Here is a 17,907-nt window from a genome sequence, read left to right as displayed (position 1 = left end):
AAGAGATTGCTTTTTTTTTTTGTCAACCTCGAATTCAAACCTCCAGGTTATTTGGTTGAGATCGTTAATATGCATGAAAAAGTGAGTACAAAAGCCACAATAAATGAACAATAAATGATGTGAAATTAGTAGACAGTGTTCACGTAAACCAAAGAGCATTCAGCTATTGGCGAACGAGAATGTAAAGCCTCATCCCTTTCCGTCATTTGTCTGGCTGGTGGTTGCTGTGATGTAAAGCCGGATTGTATTCACTTCCATCATATGCTGTATCCAGTTACTGGTCCGTCAGCTTCTCTGCCTGCTTCTCTTCTGTTTAGCTCCTATATTGGATTGGCTTTCTAGTAAATGGTTTGTCTTGTTTAGTTTCATGTTGCTGGCCTCAGGTAGCTGCCTCTGCTATAACTGCTCTACCGACTACAGGTGTTCTTCCGTGCTTGTCTTAAGACTTATTGCAAGAAAAGAAAAAAAGGTCCAAGTCTGCCTTACTTTTGTAATAACTGAAATAATTTTAATATATGTCATCTTTTTTGTTCTTGCATATGTTGTTGAATGCATCTATTGTTTAGTTGTTAGTTTTCTACATATGTTTACTCCAGGGCTTTTGAGAATTGACCTGGTCTTTTATTTCCAGCCTTGAGGAGCTGCAAGTAAATTACAATAATTATACATTGATCATGTGTCCTGGCTTTTATCTTCTCTGCGGTTATACAATTTGATGTCATCTCATGTATGAATAGCTTTATTAATTAATTGCATATGCTTTGTATTCTTTAATGCCTGCCTTAATGTTCTGATTTTCTTCTCTTGCAGCCTGGTGGATGTGGTGATGTAGGAGGTTCAAGTTTAACGAGTAATTCTCTGTGTTGCTCTTCTATACTAGGGTCTTTTGCTCATTCATACTTTTTTTTTTTTCCAGTGGCATATCCTCAGGTGGGTAATGCTAAAGCCTGATACACAATTTTAGCTACTCTTTTGGGCAAGATATTGCCATGATCACTTTTCTCTCAAATATGTTTTCGAAATGGCTATTGTTTCGGTTTTCTCACTTTTTATCGATTGAACCTTCTGGTCTCTGTTCTTGGTTTTCGTTATTCGTGAAAAGTTTTAATTATGTGTGCATAATTAATCTCATATGTGTGGTGTTTACTTTGATACTATATGGCAAACACATCGATTGCAGCTGCCTTTGGAGGAGGCTTGCCTCCGGGTATTACCGGCACAAATGATAGTGTACTGTCCTTGTCTCCAATATGAATGCAGATGCAGATTCATTTGTTTCAGAGTATTGATGAGGAGAAGCTATGCAATCTATTTTCTCTTTACGGGAACATTGCTAAGATCAAGCTTCTTGGGAACAAATCTTTGGGCGATGGTTTCCAAGCTGAACTTGCAGTACATTTCCTCAAGGTTTGTCAGTATTCTTTTTTTGTGGATATAAACGCATTCAAGAATGTACTTTTTTTTGGTAAAAGGATTCAAGAATGTATGTATGATAAGTTTCGAATTATATGTGTTATGTTCTCTGTTTCTTTGCAGGGAGTGATGCTGTTTGGTAAGCGGCTAGAAGTAAATTTCTCGAAGCATCCAAATAAATACCATGCACAGGACACTCATGATGATTATGTAAACTCGAACTTCGCTTCAACCGCAATGCTGCAAAGAACTACCGGGATTAACGGGAAAAAGCATGCTCCGGTGCAGTTTGACAACGTGTAGGAAGCTGCGGAAGCATTGGTGTGCAAGCACGCGACTTCTCTAGGCGCCCTCCTTCTCCCATCTATGGACGATTTAGGAAAGGCCGCCTCTATTTCTCTGTCTCTTCTAATAACATTAGGTTTTGGTTCATAAACAGAGGCAGAAAATGAGATTTTGTTGTGTTATGTTAGAGATTGTAATTTTTGTCACATATTCATGCATAATGCGCACATGGCGACTGAGGACGTCTTGTGTGAGATGTTAGATATTATGATTTAGTAGTTGATTGGGATTTTGAAGAATAAGAAGCAGGTCCCTTGAGTAGTAGTATAGGCAGCTCCATCAAAAGTAATCGTCGATGGATGGTGTTTATAGCCGATACGTTTTCAGTACGTGGCTAGTTCCTTTTGAAACCACATTGCTAAATTCATAGTTGCTGACTCTCATTCCAAAGAAGTACCAAACTGGTTTTGGATCCTATTATCAAAACACACATCCGTTGACTTGTAAGTTTCTTTTGACTTGGAAACTTCTGAGACGACCAGAATCAGCGATGCCTCCCTACTTTCTTTTTTTTCTTTGAAACGCGTTGGTAGGCTATAGCAACCGGAAGTTTCTACGAACAGACCTCATAATGTCTTAAACGAGAAGCAAAGGTAACGTCAGAAATGTATAAATATATGATTTGAGGAGGAGCTCATTCACACACACAAAAAAAAAACTTGTAAGAATTCACAAATTAAAATCATTCATCATCTCTCTTAATGGCTCAGTACCATCAACAACATGGTGAGTCATTCTTGTGCATTCCACACTTGTTCTTGAGATATGTTTTAAGGTTTGTTTCGCTTATAACTAATTTGACCAATGATTATTAAGCAGAAATGAAGCAGACAATGACAGAGACACCGTATGTGACGGCGCCGCCACAGATGGGTTACCCGGTGATGATGAAGGACTCTCCTCAAACTGTGCAGACGCAGCAGAGTAAAGGCAGTGTTGGATTTTTACGTGGATGGTACCATATCATATATATATATTTGGTGGGATTGTTCATTCTTTTCTTTGGTATTATTGATTTTTTTGGGTATATCTTTGCAGTTTGGCTGCAATGTGCTGCTGCTGCGTTTTGGATTGTGTCTTCTAGGGAATCCTCCCACTACACACACACACACAGCTTCTACGGATCTTTGTATGCATTGATTATGTTTTCTTTGTACCTTGTTTTGAGTGTTGTTGATATTTCTTATTTTTGTTGCGAGGCTCTCTTACTTTTTTGGTTGTTGTATTGTAATTACATTATTATTCTTTTGTACAGAATAAAAAGTTAGTTTTCTGAGTAGTGAGTGTGTCTATCAAAATTCAAAAACCAAAGGGTCAGCATTTGGCAGCAAATCGAATTCTTTAAACCATTTCAGCCACTATTTAGAGAAAACCCACAAAAGATGAATCTAAGTATACATTATTATGAGATTCATATAAAATGGTATGGTTGTCGTCATTACACATGATTATTGCAATAAATTCTCATTGCCAATCCCATGAAATATGTCATCTCTTGCCCTACCAAACTTATACATCTCACATCTTTGTTTCATATAGAATTACTGCCGTATAAAAAGAGTAAAAGAAAGGTATCACTATATTTTGCAAAACCAAGAGCAATGAAATCTCAATGTAATAAGAAGCCGTGCAGATTAAGATGATAAGATCTCAGGGTTATGTAGCTATACGTTGAAGCGGAAAAGCATCACATCTCCTTCTTTAACAATATACTCTTTACCCTCTGATCTCAACTGCAAAACAAATAAGATTTCAAGCAAACTCAGAGTGAGAAGATGTTTCAGTACAAGGCAGCTCAATTAATGGACATCAGGAAGAAACTCACAAGTCCTTTCTCCCTTGCTGCTGCAAGAGACCCAGCAGAGACAAAATCATCATATGCAACCTGAACAGAAAACAGATTGCGCATTCATATGAAAGAAATAAAATACCAGACAGCTGAAGCTTCCATTTCCCAATTTTCATGACCATGGGGTCATGTTCAGAATAGGGAGTATAACTGTACAAGAGATTCACTAAGAGAAGAAAAAAAATGCTTACAGTCTCAGCTCTAATGAAACCTTTCTCAAAGTCAGAATGAATGACGCCAGCAGCTTGTGATGCAGTCATGCCTGTATCAACCGAAAATTTGCACCAAATTACTACAAATTCCCAAGAAATAGTGCTTTTTGAGAACCCTACTGAGTGGAAACTAACCTGCGTGTATTGTCCATGCTCTTGTTTCCTGCCATACAGAATGAACATTTTAGAGTTTATGAATATGTTTTATAACAAGCTTTTTTACTTTGTATGTGTTCTTCACCTTTTCACCAGAAGTGAAATATGTCTGCAAACCTAGCAGGCTGTATGTTGCCCTGATAAGGTTCCCGAGGCCACTTTCACTGACACCTAGAGAGTTCAAATATTCTGTGCGTTCTTCAAGTGGAAGTTCGGTTAGCTCAGACTCAACCTGCTTTCAGGAAAGGAAAGATTTTTTCAAGTAGTGGAAGATCATTTCAAGTAATCTACATGCATGCAAACGTCAAAGCATACAATGTAAATAGACAATGATCCTGACCTGTGCTGAAACAACCACATGTCCTGACTGCAAATCAGAAGAAAGACCCTTTACTTCTTCAACATAAGCATTCTTCTCCGGCTCAGCAAGATCAGTTTCCGCAACGTTGGCCACATAGATCATAGGCTTCATTGTAAGCAAGCAAAGATGCTTTACAACTTCCATCTCGAGGTCCGACAATGCAACTGCTCGTGCAGGTTTTCCATCCAGAAGAGCTTCCTGAATTCTTTCCAAAGCAGATTTTTCAGCTTCCTCCTGTGTCATAAAATTTCACATAAACATTGTGGATATCAGCAGACCGGGTTATGAGAAGTCAGTAGTTTCTCTGGAAAATTTTATACCTTGACTTTGGATTGTGAATCCTTAGCCTTCCCTTTCTTAAGTCTTTCAATCCTTTTACCAATCTGCATTTCTTGCAAAAGATGTATATTAGCTTTATCAACTCTGTTTAAGATATATAAGAAGGTGTTCTCGAGTGTTTTGAACACAGATATGAAAAAAGATCAATACTCTCCCTAGTGAAAGATCAAGATAACAAGTGCATAGCTCGAGAAATTATCAGCTCACTGAACACTGAAACAGAAATTAAGCTGATTGTACGCAAAAGTAAGAAGAGAATGGTTCAGAGAGTACCTGATCTAAGTCGCAGAAAATAAGTTCGAGATTGATGACATCAATGTCAGACTTGGGATCAACTTTGCCATTGACATGAATAATGTCATTGTCCTCAAAACATCGCACCACCTACAAGGAACGGAACATCAGCAATCAGTAAGGGAAACAAAAGCATAACCGTGAACAAGAAGGGGAGAAATCAACCTGGAGGATGGAATCAACTTCTCGGATGTGAGATAAGAACTTATTGCCTAAACCCTGCAAACAAAAATCAAAACTTGTGAGTATGGGAGGCCTTGAAATAGACAAAGAGAAAGAGAGAGAAGAGAAAAGAATCAGACTTCTCCCTGACTAGCACCCTTGACGAGACCAGCGATGTCCACAAACTCAATGGATGCAGGGACAATTTTCTGAGAAGCACTGAGTTTGGAGAGAACATGAAGACGAGAATCAGGAACAGCAACAATACCAACATTGGGCTCAATCGTGCAAAAGGGAAAATTAGCAGCTTGAGCCTTTCCATTTTCAACCTGAGACAATAACAAAAGGTGTTTGACGAAATGCCTAAGAGAAGATATCAAAAAAGAGTGAAGAAGAAACCACAACCACAAGTACATCATCAATTCAATAGGCTTGGATAGAGAGAGACTTACGACGGCGTTAAAGAGAGTAGACTTGCCAACGTTAGGAAGACCGACGATTCCAGCTTTCAAGCTCATGCTTACTTTGGAGGCAAAGCATCGTTTGTGGAGAGTCAAAACTCCGACGAACTTGGATTCAGCGGAGAAAAGGAGCTGGTTTCTACTAGAGAGAAGAGTCTTGGAAGGTATGAAAGAGAGAGCCGTGACTACACTGCTACAAGCTGCTCTCGCCATCGTGTATGACTGACTCAATTTTCTCAGCCTCTCACCTTAAAAATTTCTAAAATCTCGTCGTCTCTCTTGTTTTAATGGTTATCTTTTTTTTCTATAGCCTCCTATTACTAAAGAATGTGTTGAGTGGATTGGTCCTTCTTATTGATTTCAGAAATTTTTAAAACCCATTTTGATTAACATACATTTCTCGAGAATATGAGCAACATAACCTTAATATAGGATTGTTAATTCATTATTTGAAGACTGTCTCATATGCTTGAAGTACTTCTCTAAGACTCAAAATACTTGTGATCACAATTTGAGACCACTCAAAGATGGTAGTCTAGTGGACACATTATGAATGAAGAAATATAGGCTTCATGAGATAAGGAGGATCTGTGATATAGCGCAAAGCAAGTTTTTACATTACATCCCCAGAATGTTTAAACTCGATACTGAAGTTTTACTAATAAAAAAAAACATGTCTCAAGACAAAACTAAAGAAAAAAAACAAGAATCAGAGAAGAGAGCTGCGGAGGAGAGATTTTATTGGGGGGGGGGGGGGGGAACATGGGTTTGTTTGGTGGTCTACTTGGATCGCTGTCTCATCTTTCTACGCTTCCTCTTCAACCTCCTCATACGCTTCTTCTTCCACTGCCATTTTTACAAATACCAATGTCGTCAGTTTGTTAGTTTCTATCAAATTCTTTATTATATTATCCAGAGAACATGATACAAACATGAACTGGTGTAGATTTACCATCAATTAAACCTACTATTATATCAAACTTATAGCTCTAAAAGCAACTGTGATGAAGAAGCTATACACATAGACCAATCCAATCAAGATGATCATTTACAGACCTCTCTCCCTCTAAACTACATTCACTAGAAGTTTAACATGGAAATGGAGAAGCAATCGTGGTGATGCAATCTCCAAAGCAATATAGCCAAACCTCATCTCTATATATATATATATATATTCAAAAACAAAAACAAAAAACACAATCCTAACATCTTCTTGTTCCAACTTCATATAAACCAATCTCTCTATACACGTATACATGTAGCCGATCATAAAAAAATTATGAATGCTTATTTTTGATAATCTAATGAATGGAATCTAACACGCTAACGAGTTCGAATACAAAAAAACAACCAACGAATCGAAGAAGAAGGAGAGAGATGTAAAAACCTTGGCTCTCATTGTTGCTGTTGCTGCTTCGTCCTCCTCCTCCTCCTCCTAGGTTTCAGATTCGCCGATTTCTCTCTTCCAAACAAGAGAGAGAGAAATGATTTCATTCAGAAGTGAGCCTCTTCTCTTTATTTATAGCTAGGGTTTTCTCCTCACTGATCCTCCCATACTCTTTATAAATGGGTCTTCTCTCAAATCATTTATTTCAATGGGCCTATATAATCCAGTCAAACTTATGGGCCGAACTTAACTAAAATATGATATCAAGAAGAAGAAGAAGTTCAACCGTTTTTTTAACTCGGGACTTTTTAGCTTCTCCAGAAAATTTAGTAACTTGTTCTTCTATTCTCATGTCAATGGATTCTCGCCGGAGTCTCACCGGAGTAATAACTTCGCTCGATGATATGCGATTGCTTGAAAAATCTATAATGAGGTTAACTATTGCTTTTCAACTCTGCCTCCTTCTCCTTTGTAGATATTGTGTTTCTGATTCGTTTTTCACAGTTGTCATGTATAAGCTCTATATTGATTATTTTGGCTTTTTGAATTCGTTTAGTTTACTCAACTGGTTGAATCAACGCAACTTCGACAAAATCAAGGATGAGATTGTTCATACTATTAAATCATCTCCCTCCGCTTCTCTTTTAAAGGTTTTCTTCTTCTCTTAGTCATTTTCTTACATCTACCTACTCGTGAGACTTTTGTTTCTAATGGTTTTGTTTTGGCCACTGATATATATGTAAAATGTTGCAGTCTCTAGTGTCTTGCGTCTTCGATATGGCAATGGTGGATAATTCCTACGTCCTATTCTCTCGCTTGTGCGTTGAGCTTTTTCACGAGCTTCCTCCAGTTCCATCAGATGAGTCTCACGGCCATATCACAACTTTTGAGACACTGTTTTTGCGCAAATGCCAAACAGAGCTTGAAAACTCATCCCCCAAGACAGAACAACTACCATTGGTTTATGTTGATGAATCAAACTATTACAGATTCATCAAAACCGTAAGGGTTTTGGCTCAAGTTTTCAACGACAGGAAGATCACTGAAACAACACGGAAACACATTGTTCAGGTTTTTTTGCCTTGCCTCTCTAACTCTCCTAGAACTGCTAATTACAGTATATATGGTTTTGATTAAGAGCATAGTGTGTTCGTTATTGTAGGTGCTGATGAATCCCATCTTGCCACCTGAGAGGAACACTGATGCAATGAATTTGTTTCTCTACTCCATTGGAAAACTAGCTGACTTCCACTTCACTGATAATAATTTAAATTTCAATCAGCTTGTTCAAATTTCTCAGGTAACTCCACAATCCAAAGACATGCATATACTTGAAGTGAACAAAATCGTTTCGTTTGGTATATTTAGGTGTCTCTATCTGACGGTAGCTTGGTTAGCAGGCTGTAGAGCTGGAGAGCAATTATAATGAACAAGTCAAGCTTAGGGAAGAGGCAGAAGATGCACTTGCTAGAACTAAGGAAGAAGTGGAGACGATGGAACGTTTACTTGAGTCTTACAAGGAAGAACAAGGTATATTGCAACTTGAAGCTCAAGCCTTGGAGCTCAAGCATGACGCAGAGTTGCAGCTCAGGAGAGAAACAGAGACCTTGCTTGTCAGAGAAAGGGAGAGGATGAACAAGGTAAAGATTCAGCTGGAAACTCTTGAAGATGAACGTGATGATATGCGTCTGAAGGCTGAGGAGTTCGAGAGCAAGTACAATGGGGAGATGACTCTCAGGAGAGAATCTGAGGCTGCGCTGGATAAAGAAATCAAAGAGTTGGAAGGACTGAAGCTACAGTTTGAAACCTACAAAACAGAGGAAGAGAACCTTACTTCACAGGTGAGAGCTTGGCAGGACAAGTGCGAGCAAGAGTCGAGTCTTAGAAACGAAACAGAGGTTGCACTCTCTAAAGAAAAACTAGGGCTTGAGGTAGTCAACGGACTATTCGATATGATAAACAGAGAAGCAGATGCTATTCGAGAAGAGAGGGACAAAGCTCTCCAAACAGCAAAAGAGCTAATGGAAAAACGTCAACCTCCACCATCGTTTTCCTGCCCTATCACACAGGCAAGCCTAAATCCCCCCTACACGAAGAAGATGATAGCTTGCATAACACTCAACCTCGTATTTGTTTATACTTGTTGCAGGAGGTCATGAAAGATCCACAATTGGCTGCAGATGGATTCACATACGAAGCCCAAGCTATTAAGAAATGGTTTATCACAGGTCACCAGACGTCGCCAATGACAAATCTCAGACTTTCACATCTCAACCTTGTCCCTAACCGGGCTCTCCGCTCTGCGATTGAGGAGTTGGATTAACTCTTCGAACCGGTTTACTTACAAGTTATAAGACTGTGCTTATAATGGCTTCATACAACTCTATTTATTAGCCGCGCTTGGATTTGTGATCCAATGTATTCTGGAAACCCCTTTGAATCGGAAACTCATGTACGTACGTTGCTTAAACCATACCTTGTTATCTTTTGCTAAAACCATTTTTGTCTCACAACGGTAAAGAAAACAAGTGTCATCGAAGACGAAGAATTATTATTGTTCATGGCTTTTCCGAGATAATATTTTGTTTATATACTAACATGTAAGTGTATATTTGAATCCATATGTGTTAATGTAGTTTTTTTAGACACTTCGAGATAATATTCTGTAGATATATATAATATCTATAAGTGTATATTTTCTAACTAATCTCTTGTTATGTCAATCTTCTATTTATTTTACGGTTTTATCTAGGGTTTGTGTATACACTCAGTTAGAACCTATCAATGAGAGCGGCGCCAGAACATTCTCTTGCTTCTTTGTCATTTGATTTTGCGTAAGGATGAGATCGTTCAAACAATAAGGTCATCTCCCTCTGCTTTTATTTTAGAGTTTCTCTATAGCTTTTTTTGTTTACAGGCATATATATATATGAGACCTTTTCTAATGGGTTGATCATTAACTAATATATATTTATGTATATGTTGCAGTCTCTAGTGTCTCTTGCGTTTTCGATATGGTGGAAAAATCCACTGTATTATTTGCTCGTTTATACGTAGAGCTTTTTCATGAGCTTCCCCCTCTTCCATCAGATGAGTCTGACGGCCAAACTACAACTTCCGAGAGACAGTTTCTGCGCAGATGCCAAATAGAGCTTGAAAGCTCATCATCCCCAAAAACAGAACAATTCCCACTTGTTTATGTTGATAACTCAACTTATGGGAGACTCATCGAGACTGTAAGGGTCTTGGCTGAAGTTTTCAAGAATCTCAAGATCACTGAAGCAACACGGAAACGCATTATTCAGGTTAGCTTAATTGCCTCGCTACCTTTTTTTAACTCTTTGGAGCTGCTATAGGGTTTTCATTAAGAGCATATATATAATATAGTGTTGAATTTTTCTAATGTAGACATTTCATTTTAACTTTGAAGACAATTAACTGTCCGTAATTAAAATCTTGAAAACATTGGTTGCACTTGATGTAAAAACCTTTTTTCGAATAGAAGTTTACATTTTATTCTTCAAAAAATGGTAGTTGCATATGAATCACATCTTGCCGCCGCCTGAGATTAAAAGTTCTCTGGTAACACCACCATCTTATAAGACATGAGATTTAAATTATAATCGTGTTGTTATACACGTACATGTGTCTCTAATAGGCAGCTTGATTTACAGGCCGTGGAGTTGGAGAACAATTACAATGAAGAAGTCAAGCTTAGGAAAGAGGCAGAAGATGCACTTGCTAGAAAAAAGGAAGAAGTGGAAATGCTGGAACGGTCGCTTGAGTCCTACAAGAAGGAACAAGCTAAGCTGCAACTTGAAGCTCAAACCTTGGAGCACAAGCATGACGCAGAGTTGCAGCTTAGGAGAGAAACAGAAATAGTGGTAGCCGTAGAACGTGATTATATGACTTGGAAGGATGGTGCTACGGTGAGCATTTACAATGAGCAAGAGGAGCTTAGGAAAAAAGCAGAAGATGAACTTGCTATGAATAAGGAAGAAGTTGAGGCGATGGAAGAACTAGTTGAGTTTTGGGAGGAAAAATTTGAGGCGATGGGAAAGCGACTTGAGTCTTACAAGGAAGAAGAAGTTAAATACCAATCACAAGTTGAAACCTTGGAGGAAAAGCATGAAGCAGAGCTGAAGCTTCGGAAAGAAGCAGAAATTGCGCTGGACAAGGAGAGGAAAGGGTTGGAGGGGATAAAGCAACTGCTTGAAACCTGTATAATAGAACAAGACAACCTGAAATCACAGGTCGTAACTTGGAAAGACATGTACGACCAAGAGTCAAGTGTTAGGAAAGAAACAAAGGATGCTCTTTCTAAAGAAAAACAAGACCTGGAGACGGTCAAGGCACTACTTAAGGCGTCTAGAAAAGAAGCAGATGCAATGCGACAAGAGAGGGACGATGCTCGCAAAACAGCGCAAGAGTTAGTGACCGAGCGTCAACCTCCATCATCATTTCTCTGCCCTATCACACAGGTGAGTAAGAGTAGACAACAAGAAGAAAACTTGCGTAACACTCAATCCCCGTAGACGACTTTAAATGTGATCTGAAATTATATCGTTCGTCGTGGCAGGATGTCATGAAAGATCCAATCATAGCTGCGGATGGATTCACATACGAAGCAGAAGATATCAAGAAATGGCTAAGCATAGGCCACAAGACGTCGCCGATGACAAATCTCACACTTGCTCATCTTAACCTGATCCCTAACCGTGCTCTCCGGTCTGCGATTGAGGAGTTGGTTTGATTCTTGTTCGTTTTTTCGAACCGGTCGACTCCTGGGCCTATATATAATAATGTCCCCACGAGTCTTTTATTTAATAACGAGCCTCTTACTTGAATTGAAGGTTAGTGTAATTTTCTTTTTTTAAACTCCATGAACCGGGTCGTACGTGGCTAAATCCGGACCTTGTTTTCTTATAATATATAAAACTAGATTCGGACCCGCGCTACAGCACGGGGGAAAATTACCGGATTTGTAATCCTTTGTACGTTGCGCAATAATTTATTTGTATTTGCTTTACTTTATTTTGATTATTAATTAAATTCTATCATTTTTAGATTGTATTTTTTGTGTTGGTTTCGAATATGTTCAAAATTATTTAAATTGTATGATTTTAGTTGGATTGTTAATTTTAGAACAATATGTGACATATATACATGTATAAATATAATAATATGAATCATTTTTAAAGTTTAGGGATTGACCCGCGGTACACCGCATAATCATAAATACATGATTTTAACTTGGACCTTTCATGCAGTTTTGTAAAATTGCAAATCTCTAGAATAAACAAATAAAGAGCCAATGATTTCTTATTTCTTATCGTGTTAAAATGTAAAATCTGTGTTTATGTTACAATTTTCTGGTAGCAGAAACTTATTGATATAGATAATATTTTCTTAGAGTTAGGTTAGCGTTGAAAAAAAGATTAGCTTTATAATCAAGCCAGAAATTCGAAACTATTGCCAAATAAATATATTAAAGATGGTTGAAAATGAATTATCCCGTAATTGGTGTGAAGATCATAGTTAATATAGGAGAAAACTATACATCTAAATATTAATATAAGATATTTAAGGAACATTTTGTTTTGAAATATTATGGATAATTTGATAAATATTTTATATTTAATTTATATTTCTGATTTTTAGGTTAATTTGTTAAACCAATATACAAAATCATACATTAATGTATTTTTTCTTAAACAAATTAAGATTAATGTACTTTCCAAAACCGATATTGATGGTTTAATTTGGTAGATTTCGAAATAATATATATGGAAACTGGTATTTAATATCTTTAAATTTTTAGTAAGATCCAATTGAAAAATTTCGGGTTAATTTTTAAAAAAAACCCGATCCAAGAAACTTTTGTACTTCTCTTTTACTATAGTAGGGATAACCGGAAATAGAAACAAAGTCAAGTGTATAATTATCAGAAGGGGTAAAGAAGACAAGTGTGGCTTTGCACACACCTAAAACGCCATGAAAAGCCAAACATACGAAAGACCAACAAGTATGAAAGAGATTAATATGTCGCCTCTTATTTCGGTATAGCTTATTTAGCATCTAGCAATGAAAAATGAAAATCACGTGACAAATCGGACAAAAATGTGAGTGACGCGCGCGCGTAACCACACAAGTCACTTTGATCGCAAAGAGAGAGTCTGATCTTTTCAACTAGTTATGGAAATAGTTTCTTCAGGTTTCGAAATAATTATTACACCTATTAGCAATTAGCAAACCAAACAGAACTTAATTATTTTGCTCCCATATGAAACGAGATCCATCTTGAGATGATGATGAAACAAGGCAGGCATGCTTAAAAAGCCAAAACCCAGCTCCCTAATCACTGACCTAAGCCTAGCTCTCCTAACTATGAATTATAGTACTATATGGTTAATAATTAGAAATTGAAATTCGAAAACGAGCAGAGAGAGAGAGAGAGAGACAAAAGTGAGAAGAGGAACAAGAACAAGAAAGTACGTAGAAATGTACAGAGGGAGATAAGAAGAGGACAAGACAATGCCCTGCACCCTTCCTTCTTCTTTTTTTTCTAATTTTTATACAAATATCGATCGGTCAAAACAAAATAAATAGTATAATAAAACTTCCATTTCTTCTTTGTGTTTTTCAATTTTTGTGTTGTTTCTATTTTCTTTTCTTCCTTTACCTCTTTCTTATTAGAAAAGTTTTATATTATTTTATATTGAAATCTTAACATCTGCGGGTTCTTTGTAAGAACACAGGTAAGAAGAACCTAGCTCAAGCTGTCATTTCTTCTCTGCCTATATTTATTTTGTAGCACAAATGTATGTATATATATATATGTCATTTTCTCATAATTAAAAGCTTATAAATAAGTATATGAGTTGCGGTATTAACAAATCTAACATATGATTAGTAAACCCTAAAATTAGATAAATAGTAGTACTCCATATTGTAGTATTAGAAATATATTTAATGGCTTAATTATGTCGACTTTTTATTTTGCTTCTTGTTGTCAAAAAAAAAAGAAAGAAAACAAGCAGATCAAGAAAGGATGATGATTAATAATATAAGTGTTAATGTTAATAAAATAGCGAGCTTATATGTCTTTAAACTTAATAGTTTGTTTAATCGCCGTTAGATGGGTTAAAATTACTTACGAGTACTATAAATGTAGAGAAAGGATCAGAGTAGTCTGATTATTTTTTCTTTCTTTGTCGGCCTTTTACTTATAAAAGCCATTTTGTCGTGACACTGTTTATTAATATTATTATGAGATTATGTTCTTTTGAAAAAAGAGTTTTGGTAGAGAGAGAGAGAGAGAGAGAATCTTTTTACGGGCATACACACAGCCCAGCCAACACTTGGGGAACTATCACGTTCTCTCTCTAGCTTCCTTTTTTTTAATTCTTTATTTATTCATCCATATAATTAGTTTCTATATTCTTTTCTACATAATAAATGTAACGTTTACAGTTTACTACTACTAGTATTTAGTTTAAGACAATGTATTTGACTATTTTGAAATGTGTTTATATATAGCCAAAACAAACGACAAGAGGAAGATATATATATATAGATCCCTCTGGTAATAGTATAAATTTGCATTTTGATTTGAGATCTATTATTATACATCAACGATTATTATTAGTATTATGGCATACAAAAAAAAAAAACAAACTACAGAAGTAGTATTAAAGAGATGGTTTGTTTATTTAAAGGCAGCAATAAATAACTGGGTTGTGTTATATAGTAATAAATAGAGATTGATAGATCCTATTATTTGACCGAACGGCTAATATCACTGAAGTAAAACTACATAAACTGAAGTGATTGATGATGATAACTCTCTTATTATACTCTCTCTCTCTCTCTATATATATATATATTATACACATTCATAATTTTTTCTTTTTCCAAGAGAGAGAGAGGCAATTCGTCTTGTCTTTCATGTTGTGGTGGCGATTGGGGAAGAAAGAGTAATTCCAACGGCTGGGATGTACGTAGTGAAACGATGTTCCATAATCACGAGCAACCTTTTTCATTTTAATTTGTTGTTCGATTAATCTATATATATATAAATCGATCATGTCTTTTCAAAATAGAAGTAGTCGGCGACGGAGCTTAGCTAAGCTACCACCTTTTTCTTTTTTGTTAATTTACCGATATAAGTATATATATATATATGTAGCTGCAGCTAAGATTACTGCGAATGACAGCTCTCTCCTCTCTCTTCAGGTTTTGACCCTTAAGTCTTAACAGTAGATGTTTTTTATTAATCAATCTCAGATCTGTCCCTCTTATTAATGACTTACGTTATTATACTAATTTAATTATTTTATGATCCCTTACTTGTCTCTTCACTACCTTGAGAGTTGAAAATCTTCATATCACATTATTATTATTTTTAAACATGCATATACTCTAGACTGCAGCAGAATCATGTGATATATAGTATTACTCTTGAGTTTTTCAACGATAAAAACTTCAACATTTTCTTTCGAATGGGTTGTTTAACGATGAATATAATTATTGTTGACAGATCTGTAATGAACTAATGATAGTAATGTTTGCTGCTCTAAATCAACCCAAAAAAACATAGATTATGTAAAGTAAAGACTACATGCATTACTTACTTATTTTTTGTGATTGAAGACATCGAAGAGATCCTCCTCTCACTTGATTTGGTCCACCGACCTATTTCAGTCTCTCTATCCTCTCTCTCTCTCTCTCTCTCTACTAACTAAACATGCAAATCTCTAGTTGTACTCTACTAATTATCTCTACCTTTCATTATATATATATATATATTTTTATTTTTGCTTTAAACCATACTTGAAAGCTGTCTCCTTTTTGGTTAAAGTTACTAACGATTTGTATCTTTCAAATTAAACTCTCCTATAATAAAGTTGTCGTTTTTATTTTGAATAAAGCCAAAACTGAGAAAGATTTGCAAATTTGGATATTTCATTGACATGCAAAACCCATTTCTTTATTAGCCTGGAAAATAAATTAAGAAAAAGGTTTTTTTTTTTTTTGGTAAACAAAGGTTTTACTCTTAATAATTAAAATTGGAACTTCTCCCCTAAACAGTAATTACAAAATCGTACAATATTTTCTCTCTTTAAAAACTATAATATAATTGATCATCTCTTTAGGTTACTTATTATTTTATATGTCTGTTCAAAACTGCCCATTTTTTTAACATACAAAAATCTTTTGAAGCAATCTCCGAACATGGCAAGCACATTATACTTTTCGGTCAGTACTTTTTTTTTAATTCATCGAATTTATCGTTTAACAGATAAATACAAATATTTTAATTGCTTTCTTTTGGTCTTTCCAAGTAAAAATCTCAACAACGACTCAAATCGATGAGACTTGTTTTGATTAAAATGCCATAAACCGAGAATATTAGAAATTGTTAAAACCGTATTTACACATTTATGCCCTCTAAACAAAACTCCAGTTTACAAAACAACCCCACAAAAGCAAAAGCGTTAAGATTTCCCCCTTCTGCCTAAAAAAAACCCATAGCGGTTTACCAGGTGACTCAATCCGGTTTACTTCTCTAATTGTTCAAATTTCGGTTCAAGTCTGGTTCGATTGGACCGGTTCTTCCCGTTGCTGTGTATCTGCGGTTTGTTCCCCGGGGACGGAGAAGAAGACGACGATGATGAGAAAAGCTGACCGAAGAAGAGCCCTGATTTGAGCGAACATACCGGAACATTAAGCACCGGCGTGATTCTGACATTAGCAGAGTACGATCTCGGCATCCCATGGTGCTGCTTCATTCTGGGTCCGCCGGTGAAGCTTCCGGGACTACTGGAGCTCCTCTCGAGTCCATGAAACACGATTTTACCGGAGGCGTTGAGTCTGGGACTATCCGCCGTGACAGTGAGTCCCCGAGGTTCGATGTTGGTCGAAGCTGATGGTGGCGAGCCGTCAACGGAAGGCGTCGACGGAGGATGATGCCGTCTGGGTTTGGCAAACCTGAGGCTTGGTTGGTTAGTGTTTCGTAAATGAGTCCGAGACGGAGCGAAGGGGTTAGGACTCGGTTTGTCTAGGTCAAGCGAGAGTCTTGGAAGGTCATCGATCTCGTGGCCGGAGGATGAGGAGGAAGAGAGTGAGAGACGTGACGAGGCGATTGAGATCGATTCTGATTCCTTTTGCAGAGGCGGGGATGATGCGGCGGTGGAGGAGGATTTAGATCCCCGGTGGAGAAATTGCTTCAACGACGACGTTTTCGGGTTAGCGGGGGCAGAAGTGGATTCTTGTGGCTTGGCGTTGACAAGTCTCTTGAGGCCTAAAAGCTCTCTCCATCGAGTTGTACACCGAGGAGCTTTAGGGGAGAAGAGGTCAGAGATCTCCATCTCAAGTCTCCGGCAAGATTTCAGAATCTCCGGTGGTTCTCTCCGTTCGGTGGTAGTCTTGGAGCCACCAGAGAACTTCAAAGGCACGAGCTTTCCGTCGGAGAAGAGCTCGTCGGCGGAGAGCATTGTGACCGGATCTTCGAGACAAAACTCAAAATCCACAACCGGATCTTGCTTATCCGGTAAAGGATCCACGGAGGAGGAGCGTCTGTTGTTGTTGTTGTTGTCTTCTCGGGTCAAAGACATTCGAGGGCTCGTCCACCCGAACGCCGAGAACTTCTCCGGCGAGACACCGGCACTTTTAACGCAGGCGGAAGCCATTACTGAATCTTGTGTAGTTTGATAGGATTAAGAAGAAAGAAAGAATCTTTGGGGCATTTGCCGGCAAATATGAGTGTTGTGGGAGTGACAGAGACAAGCATTATATACTACAAAGCTTAAGCTCACCACCACCCCTCTGGCTCAGGTACACCGTACACACACACACACACACACTTGTTTCATTTACCGTAACCATTCGGGTCGGGTCTTTTTCTGGGCCGGGTTTAACTATGTTTA

General features: G+C 37.3%; 5 protein-coding genes and 2 long non-coding RNA genes across 8 annotated transcripts; 4 read left to right on the top strand and 3 right to left on the bottom strand.

The window, feature by feature from the left end:
* Nucleotides 1-262: 262 nt before the first annotated feature.
* LOC111832611 lies at nt 263-1,073 on the top strand. The gene is made up of 2 exons (XR_002835499.1): nt 263-469; nt 811-1,073. It is a non-coding gene; the product is annotated as an uncharacterized LOC111832611 (long non-coding RNA).
* A 1,336-nt stretch (nt 1,074-2,409) lies between these two features.
* On the top strand, nt 2,410-3,037 carry LOC17899453 (cysteine-rich and transmembrane domain-containing protein WIH2). 2 transcript variants are annotated; one of them, XM_006304301.2, is made up of 3 exons: nt 2,410-2,484; nt 2,578-2,713; nt 2,797-2,920. In XM_006304301.2, exons 1-3 carry the CDS (start codon nt 2,460-2,462, stop codon nt 2,840-2,842), a joined length of 207 nt encoding a protein of 68 aa, XP_006304363.1. In that variant the 5' UTR covers nt 2,410-2,459; the 3' UTR covers nt 2,843-2,920. The 2 variants fall into 2 exon arrangements, with proteins under 2 accessions (XP_006304363.1, XP_023632956.1); XM_023777188.1 differs by having other exon boundaries at nt 2,578-3,037.
* Nucleotides 3,038-3,138: 101 nt separating this feature from the next.
* On the bottom strand, nt 3,139-5,916 carry LOC17898284 (ribosome-binding ATPase YchF). Its single transcript, XM_006304574.2, has 11 exons — nt 5,584-5,916; nt 5,272-5,460; nt 5,135-5,188; nt 4,949-5,059; nt 4,657-4,719; nt 4,316-4,570; nt 4,061-4,207; nt 3,955-3,982; nt 3,799-3,869; nt 3,584-3,643; nt 3,139-3,491 (listed from the first exon to the last, which is right to left on the bottom strand). The coding sequence occupies exons 1-11, from the start codon at nt 5,803-5,805 to the stop codon at nt 3,423-3,425; spliced, it is 1,269 nt and encodes a 422-aa protein (XP_006304636.1). The 5' UTR covers nt 5,806-5,916; the 3' UTR covers nt 3,139-3,422.
* Nucleotides 5,917-6,158: 242 nt separating this feature from the next.
* LOC111832612 lies at nt 6,159-7,101 on the bottom strand. Its single transcript, XR_002835500.1, has 2 exons — nt 6,980-7,101; nt 6,159-6,438 (listed from the first exon to the last, which is right to left on the bottom strand). It is a non-coding gene; the product is annotated as an uncharacterized LOC111832612 (long non-coding RNA).
* A 634-nt stretch (nt 7,102-7,735) lies between these two features.
* LOC17897171 (putative U-box domain-containing protein 58) lies at nt 7,736-9,302 on the top strand. The gene is made up of 4 exons (XM_023788803.1): nt 7,736-8,050; nt 8,142-8,279; nt 8,380-9,048; nt 9,129-9,302. The coding sequence occupies exons 1-4, from the start codon at nt 7,757-7,759 to the stop codon at nt 9,300-9,302; spliced, it is 1,275 nt and encodes a 424-aa protein (XP_023644571.1). The 5' UTR covers nt 7,736-7,756.
* Nucleotides 9,303-9,993: 691 nt separating this feature from the next.
* LOC17898807 (putative U-box domain-containing protein 58) lies at nt 9,994-11,732 on the top strand. The gene is made up of 5 exons (XM_023788802.1): nt 9,994-10,284; nt 10,514-10,561; nt 10,624-10,900; nt 11,087-11,460; nt 11,559-11,732. The coding sequence occupies exons 1-5, from the start codon at nt 9,994-9,996 to the stop codon at nt 11,730-11,732; spliced, it is 1,164 nt and encodes a 387-aa protein (XP_023644570.1).
* A 4,567-nt stretch (nt 11,733-16,299) lies between these two features.
* On the bottom strand, nt 16,300-17,907 carry LOC17900551 (uncharacterized serine-rich protein C1E8.05). The gene has a single exon (XM_006305034.2). It carries the CDS (start codon nt 17,668-17,670, stop codon nt 16,540-16,542), a length of 1,131 nt encoding a protein of 376 aa, XP_006305096.1. The 5' UTR covers nt 17,671-17,907; the 3' UTR covers nt 16,300-16,539.

Source organism: Capsella rubella, unplaced genomic scaffold, assembly GCF_000375325.1.
Source record: "Capsella rubella cultivar Monte Gargano unplaced genomic scaffold, Caprub1_0 scaffold_1, whole genome shotgun sequence".
NCBI classification, from domain to species: Eukaryota; Viridiplantae; Streptophyta; class Magnoliopsida; order Brassicales; family Brassicaceae; genus Capsella; species Capsella rubella.
Note: the sequence above shows the minus strand (reverse complement) of the source record. Positions and strands in the feature narration are given on the sequence as shown.